This window comes from Lycorma delicatula, chromosome 9, assembly GCF_047948215.1.
Source record: "Lycorma delicatula isolate Av1 chromosome 9, ASM4794821v1, whole genome shotgun sequence".
Lineage (NCBI taxonomy): Eukaryota > Metazoa > Arthropoda > Insecta > Hemiptera > Fulgoridae > Lycorma > Lycorma delicatula.
In genome coordinates, this window is record NC_134463.1 from 17,710,635 (window position 1) to 17,719,142 (window position 8,508).

At 27.8% G+C, this 8,508-nt stretch overlaps 1 protein-coding gene across 3 annotated transcripts in view; it reads left to right on the top strand.

Moving 5' to 3' along the window:
* The window catches only part of LOC142329827 (uncharacterized), a 51,343-nt gene extending 43,930 nt beyond the window's left edge, over positions 1-7,413 (top strand). For all 3 annotated transcript variants that reach the window (XM_075374684.1, XM_075374681.1, XM_075374685.1), the window contains 2 exons: positions 2,674-2,875; positions 6,062-7,413. In XM_075374684.1, the coding sequence (XP_075230799.1) occupies positions 2,674-2,829 (156 nt within the window). In that variant the 3' untranslated portion in view covers positions 2,830-2,875; positions 6,062-7,413. The remainder of the gene's footprint in view (positions 1-2,673; positions 2,876-6,061) is intronic.
* Positions 7,414-8,508: the final 1,095 nt, after the last annotated feature.

Below are 8,508 nucleotides of genomic sequence, written 5' to 3' on the forward strand. Positions count from 1 at the left end.
TTGCATTACAGTTTGCAACTTATCAAGATTGTTATGAATATACTAGAGCAGTATCATACCCAATATAAATCAGCTGGTCATATAATAACCATATGTTTACTAGTAGCTTTAAAGTGGTTGTAAAAAAAAATTGTCTCGTTATTTTAGATCTCGTATATCTATTACATAAAGATGAAAAGGGGTTTTGTTTGTTCGGGATAAACAAAAAACCACTTGATCAAACGCAACCAGATTTTTACCCATGTTTCTTGGGCATAACTGAGAAGGTTTTTTGATGTATTTCATTTAAAAAAATCTCTGAAGAACCAACTGATCGATTGCTTTCACATTTTCAGGATACATTCGTATTACACCAGGGAAGGTTTTAAGCCACAGACCGAGGCTCTTGCTCCCTTGAACATTAATAATTGTATTATTTTTTCACCCCCAAGGAGCGTGAAGTTGTAAATTAAAGATATTCTTTACGGAAAAAAAAAGATTAATTCTTTTACTTCATTATTATGGCAAAGAAATAAGTTATGAATTTTTCTGTCAAAAGTGTGTGTACTTTAGTTACTTTAGCTATTGTTATTCTAACCCACCGGGGGTCGGTCTAGTGGTTAACTCTTCAGCTGATTTGGAAGTCGATCTTTCTAACGTTCAAATTCTAGTAAAGGCAGTTACTGTTATATGGATTTGAATACTAGACCGTGTATACCGGTGTTCTTGTGTTTCAATTAACCACAATTCTCAGGAATGGTCGACCTCAGACTGTACAAGACTACACTTCAAACCCATCATCCTGTGAAGTGTTATGGTTCCGAAGCTAAACAGAAAAAGCAAGGTTAAAAGCTACTGTTATTCTATCTTTTTCTAGTTTCTTTTTCAGGTTTCTATATTTTTTTGTTATTTATCAGTATATAGGTCTGAATATTTGTTATTTATCAGTATTATTCTCACACTAATGAGGATAATGAACAGTGCGCATGTCCAGGGGAGCGTAGCCTTCTAGGTAGACGGGAATGGCGACCGAATTTAACTCTTTGGGTGTTCAAGGCGCCGTCCCTCTGTAACACAGGAATGGCGAGCGCTGCGGCCCTGGGAGACCCTGACTTGGGTGGAAGTTTTACCTTGGCCTTGGGGGTCCAGGTTCCGACTAGTCTTTAATAAATTACTGAATTATTTGAAAGATCTTCATATAAATTTATATGAATAAAATTAAACGTTTTTTATCCACAAATATTGCTGTTGTACAAACAGCAATTGTTAAAATCTAATTGAATTATAATAAAAAAAAAAATAAAGAACCTTAATTTTCTTCATCTTAAAATAAAATAACTTAACATTAAATGGAATAATAGTTTTTCTCGAATGATTTTTATTAATATCTCATATTGCAATATTTTATATTTATATATATTTTCATTCTTCAATTATTTTTTTAACTCTTTGCCAGTGGATTAAATATATTTTAATAATAATTTTTCCATATAAAAAGCTTAATTTGTGACTGTAGACTCGTCCTCAAAGATTCAAATATTGTATCGTTTTTATTTTTGCAAGTAGCAAAATATTAATGAACAAGTTTGTTGTTAAATAAAGAATTTTTGCTCAGAAAATGGAAACTGAGAGTTTTGTACTTCAAGATTCATAATAGCATAACAAAGACATATACCAACAATCTATAAAGAACCTCAAATGCCTTTATCAGGCATGATGGGTAAAATTGCATTTACTTGTGTAATATAAATATTGTTATAATGATACTGCAAATTAGTAATCATGGTCTGCAATTCAATGGATATAACAAAGGTAGCCAAACATCTGAATTTATGTAGTTGTAAATTCCATTAAATTAAATAAATTATTACATGAATTTTATGCAAATCTATCATTTATTCCATTGAATGAATTATTCAATTTTTATTATTATTATTTTCTGTGAAGTAAATAACTAAGTCAAGTAACTTACTTACTTACTAAGTAAGTAAATAAGTAAAGTAACTTACTTTTGCCTTGTCAATAAAGCACATTTTATTTTATTTTTTTCAATAGCAGTGGTCTATATAAGTTATTTGTAAATCTATGCCTATTGTGTATCACCTTACACTAAAAATAGTTAAATGAAAGAAAAAATTTATTGGCTGAGTTATCTCAAAAATCCAAACTGAAAAAATTACTATATTACAAAAATAAAAATCTCTTAATCCAGCTTTAGATAATGAAGTAAATTTCATATTGTGTGTATTTAAAATAAAATAAACGTGCTAAACGGATGACGATTGAATGGAGGAGAGTTTTAAACAATAGTGAAACTCCATACGCAACAGACTCAGAATTTAAGAACACACAGGAGGCTTCATAAATCCTACAGAGTTGGCAGCCAATATGTAAAGTGATTAAGCTGTTTACTGCTGCAGTAAAAAGAACTACAGATTTTTACAAGTAAACGTGCTAAACGGATGACGATTGAATGGAGGAGAGTTTTAAACAATAGTGAAACTCCATACGCAACAGACTCAGAATTTAAGAACACACAGGAGGCTTCATAAATCCTACAGAGTTGGCAGCCAATATGTAAAGTGATTAAGCTGTTTACTGCTGCAGTAAAAAGAACTACAGATTTTTACAAGATGCAGTTTTTTTAAGATATAAATAACTATTACTAATTATATTTAATTTTTTCATTTGTAGATGGCTTGGTTAAAAGAAGAAGGATTTGGAGGTATCATGGTTTGGTCTGTAGTTACGGAAGACTTCAGAGGGTCTCGTGGAACAGGAAAATTCCCTTTAATGAATGCAATGGGACAAGAATTAGATGGTTACACAGTAAAATATGATGGTCCTTAGGAAACTTCTAATCCTGTTGGTGGTGTTGGTTATACAACTAAAGATCGTAAGTTCTTTACCAAAAATAAAATAATAAATTATACTGTATACATTCTGTATAACGATAACCAATTTTTAATTTGCTAGTTTAATTTACTTACTTAATGTAAGAATTATCTTATTGTTCCAAGCTGTAGTTTTAAAATTAGTTTAACTGTGGAGTAGAATAGAAATATTATTTGATAGATTTTTTTGTGAATTTTGAGTATCCAAATAACCTTTACTTTTTTTTTATCATATCATATCCATATCTCTATTCTTTACGTATTAAACAGCTACCTGAAAACAAATTTAACCTTTCTTTATTAAGCAAAACAGTCATCCATTCCTAAAATTGTATGCCCTGTGGAATTATCTGACTGCATTATACACCATTCACCCAGATCCCCCAATGGAGGGTTAAGTGGTGGTAATCCTTTACTTGAGTGAATAGATAATATTCCTGATATTAATTGATTTGCGATGCTACTACCTCAGATTCAAGTAGCTAGCTAAAAGTATAACTTTTAATGGATTTGAACCCCCTACATGTTACTGTTTTTTTTACTTTTTTCATAAGGATAAAGAATACAGAACTTTCTCAGGAATTGTCCGACTGAAATTGAACCGATGTAAGTGCCTAATTGTAATTGTGCCCTAACGTAATGTAATTTTTAAGTAAATTGTATTTGAGATTTATGATAAGATGGATATTTTAAGACTTTACATACAAAAAAGTAAACAAAATAAAATATCAAATTCATCAAAATGAAGTGCCATAAATTTGTACGGTTCTTCCATTTCTGTAAATTTGTATTATTTTATTTACTGAATATTTTTCTTGTTCCTTACATCTTTCCTTATTTCATTATAACTTCTTTCACCACTATAAGTCTCATCTTCTCTATACTTTCATTTTTTCCTGATTATTATTTTACTGAATTTTACTTACTAGAATGTTGCTCAACCAAATATATAATTTTCAGTTCTTTTGTTATACTTTTTTAAATTATCTATTATTGTTTTAATTTTGTGTTAAGAACAATAAATATATCGTTCAAAAGATAATTCAATTAGTTTAAAAAAATAAAATTATAATTAAATAATAATTAAAATTATTAAACACAAATTATCATTAATCAAAAGAGATTGTTAATTATTATTATTATTATTGACATCAACAAAATGTATAAACTTGAGAAATCTATAAAAATGCTGTAGAGCTTTATCAGTATTTATTTAAAACAAATGAAAGTGAATTTTCTATTATTTGTGATAAAAAGGTACAATAAATTGGAAATTTAAGATAAAAATTACTTTCTATATTAGCTTTTTATATTCTTTACTAGCAGTAATGAATTAGTTCTTTGAGCCACACTCAGACACGAATTGTATTTAAGTGTGGTTATTTACTTGTTTCTTTTAATTACAATTGTAGATATTATCTTAAAAGTAACTGGATGCGACACAATCTTCTCTATAAATCTCCCAAATGTAGACATACCTAAATAACATGACAGACATTCTGCTCATGACTGCATTCTACGTACCTATATAAAACACAAAAATATTCATCCTTCCAAACCGATTATTGAAATTTTCAAGACCTGTCAACACCTTTGTAAACAAATACTACAAGGCCACACAAGGGGGCCACATACCTTTTAGATAATTGCTGAGAGATGGATGGAGCAATGCAGTTCACAAACCTATCAAAGTATATCAATTTCCTTCAACGTTTCTATTCCCTGTTCTATAGTTGTTTAGCAAATATTATTATATTGTCTACCAGCCTGCTTCTTTCTCTTCATTTATTTACTTACAGAGAAAGAAAATTTCAGATCAGTTGAGTTATATCCTGACAAATATGTAGTGCATCATGAAACACTGAATAACAGGACCTAAAAAATTAAATTAGAAACTAGCATTAGAATTTAGATATGAAACTTATAAATATAAAAAAGCCTATCAATCGTGATTGATACACTATAATATTTGGTACGTAACTACAATTTACAATAATATCTATTTGTATAAATTTTTTTTTGTTTTTTTTCAACAATCAAAATTTTTTGGATCCATGGAAGCCTGGTATTGTATACGAAAAATGAGTTTAATCTATTGTTTGAAATGTTCTTTTAATCCTGTAACTTTTTAAATATTCTTCAAATGTTTTCCTACAGGTAGATCTAAAACTGCGGTTTGCTTATTTACTTTTAATTACTGAAAACTATTTTATTTTTTATATATTTTTTAAGTATTGTCAACTGATGCGGTCAGTATCTACTGGATACTATGAGAATAGAATTACACGCTCGGGAACAACCACATCAAAACCAGAGTAGTTTCATTTCTGTCTTTCAAATGTCTATCATAAAGGCACATAACCTTGTAATTTAACTTTGATGATTAATAGTTTTCAGTGGCTTTATCAGTGTTAAGAACAGTTAACATAGTAGGTGATCCTTACTTAACATCATTTTATTTTCAGAAATGTTTGAGATCACCCAGGAGTTACAGAACTCTTATGTTGAAAGCAATGTAATTACTATAGTAATCGGGCATAAAATTTAGTTTACATGTACAATTTTATAGGTTTTTCGTAATTGAAAAATCATTTTTGTTATTACTTTTCAAGAGTTGGACTGTAGTTTAAATTTTAAAAAACGTTTAGATAAAATAATTATATTTCTGCTAAATCCAAAAGCATATTTTATGATCCAGTAGTAACTATGTAATTTACGTGTGAGTATTGTTATTGTAATAGGCAACTTAATGTGTGTCACAAGTCACTCGCAAAATGACATAGCCGTACTCAAAAATACCTAGTATTTCACGATGGGCTTATTAGAGATTTTCCTGTGCCTTCTTCACTTAAATGAATATACTTTTGCATTTGTTTAAAAAAAATACTGGTGATGTTCAGTACTACAAATTACATTTTCACTCTGTTCACTGTGGGGACTCTGTTCACTGTTCATTGTGTATAGTGAACATCATTATTATCAGAGAAAGTTAGTCTGACAGGTGTTATCTTTATCTCAGTTGTTGCTGTATGTGCATCATAATCATAAAAAATAATGGAAAAGATAGTGTACACCAGGAAAAATATGATATAATTTCCTTTTTTAAGCTGCAAAACCAGCAAAACTCTAAAAATTTGAATATTTTTGTTCGGAAAACTAAGAGTATAATGAATATATTTTTTCCACAGGAAATGCAGTGTCATGTGAAGAGGAAGACGATTAAATATCATACCACCGAGATAAAGCAGATTGCACTTTGTACTATATGTGTGAAGGTGAAAGAAAACATCATACGCTATTCCCATAAAATCTTTTGTTCACTCTGAAAATGTCTGTGATTGGCCAGAAAACGTAGAAGGCTGCATGCATCATACTCAAGCAACACTACCTGCTAAGAGGAGATAAAATAATTATTATAATAACATTAAGTTTTCCTATTTTTTTTACAATGAGCTCATTTTCTATTTACTTTACACTGGTACAATTGTTTGTTCGGTCTACCTTTTTTGAATTTTATTTATGATTGGCCATTATTTTATACTGTACCTAATAATTATTATCTTTAATTTATAAATACTATTAATACTTCTGTTTTAATTATGCAATTTTTTTTTAATGTTTTGTATTTTATGTCAAGTAATGTTATTTGGTTTAAAAGTTATTATGATTACTTTACTGCTTTTTTTACTGTAATTACTTTACTTATTTCTTTTTATAATATCAAATAATTGTTTCTTTATTTTTTGTTTATAAAATAATTTGTTGATTTAAAAGTGTTGATTCCTTTATTGTAATTCTTTCCCGTGTTTGTTTTTATTTGCTTAATAATTTAAAAATTATTCTTAATGTTTTTCCTTTTTTTTCTAGATATTTGGTTCTGGTTTAATAATGACAATCTGTTGATGATTACTTTACTTGTATTCCCTATTTATATAAAAATGTTTATTTTAATTACAAAGTTTTTCTGTAAATTGACAATTGATATTTTTAGTAGATCATCTGCAAAGATTCATTGCCAACATACTTAATATTCTTGTATCGCTTTGGTATATTTAATAAATCTTTTAAATAAATTGATGGTAAATTACTGGTCATTTTTTGTTAATTTCTTTTACATATAACATTTTTATGATCATAAACTTTAAATGTGATTTATATCTTCACAATTTATTCTGATACATTTGTATATTATTTTGTATGTTATTACTAATTTTAATAATTATGGTGTCATACAGATTTTTTTTGTTGAAACTATTAATATTCCATTTCAGATAAAAAAATATATTTATATTTATATATATGTATGTATGTATACATACATACATGTAATGGTGTTTTTATATTGACATGGTTTTAACCGCTTACAATTACTTTGACATCTTTTGGTAATATTGAACAGTTATACTTGGATAATTTTTTTAAAAGTTATTATAATAAGCAGGCCGTAATGACATATAACAGCGAATATGATAAAAGTTTCTTATAATTTTCTATTGTAATATACAAAATATATATATATATATATATATAATTGTAATTGTTATGTAATTGTTATGTTTATTTTAACTACAGATTGATATCGTTGCAGTTGATCATTGATATGGTGCAGGCCCCTTCGGGTGGTTGGATAGATTGATAAAACAGAACTAATTGATATGTATTAATATTTATTGATTTGTGTTACAAAATGAAATGCATTATGACAAAAGCTGTTTGTTGTGCATGGGGATTGAAAGGTATAGTTTTAACCAAAATATAACAAAATGATTGTTTTAGCTTATATTTTTGTATGGCATTTCAATATGTTAAAAACGTTAACAAAAATTAAAAAAATATATTAAAAAATTGCCATTTATACATAAATAATAAAAATGTTTGTATTAAATAAATATCATTGTATAAAATATTATTGTGAATGTAAAATATTACTATAATATTATAATTATTTATATAGGTTTTCAACAAAAAATAGGCATCCTATTTTGATGTTTCGATTTTGTATCTGATCTTTGCACTCAAATCATCCATCTCACAAAAGATTTTCTTTATTTTGTTCAAAACCAGTTTAAATAGGTTCGGTGATAGTTCATCACCTCGTCTCAGCCCTTTTTTGACTAGGAAAGGTTTGCCTATATTTGCTGTAATTTTAAATTTAGAGAATGTGTTTGTAAGAGTGAGTTTAATGAGGTTCAAATTTTTCTGGTCAACTCATATTCTCTCAAAATTTGAAAAAAGTCCTCTGTCCACAAAATCATACGCTTTCTGAAATTTTGTAAAAGATATAAGAAAGGTTTGTTTCTGGATACGTAATATTTTAGAATCGATCAGACTTTGTATTTATTCTGAATATGATCGTCCTTTTTTAAATCCTTCTTCACACCCTTCTATATGTGATCTATTTGGGGTTCTAATCTATTCAATAACATTTTCACAGTATTTTATAAGTCACTGGCAACAATGAAATACTTCTATAGTTGTTGACATCCGTCTTGGAGGTATAAATTATAAATAATAATTAATGTAGCTTATTTATTTTTATTTATAATAAAATACTTATACAAATTGAATTGAAATCACAGGTATAAGTAGTATTCTATAATTTTATGCAATTTTAATTCACAATAATATCAGTTTT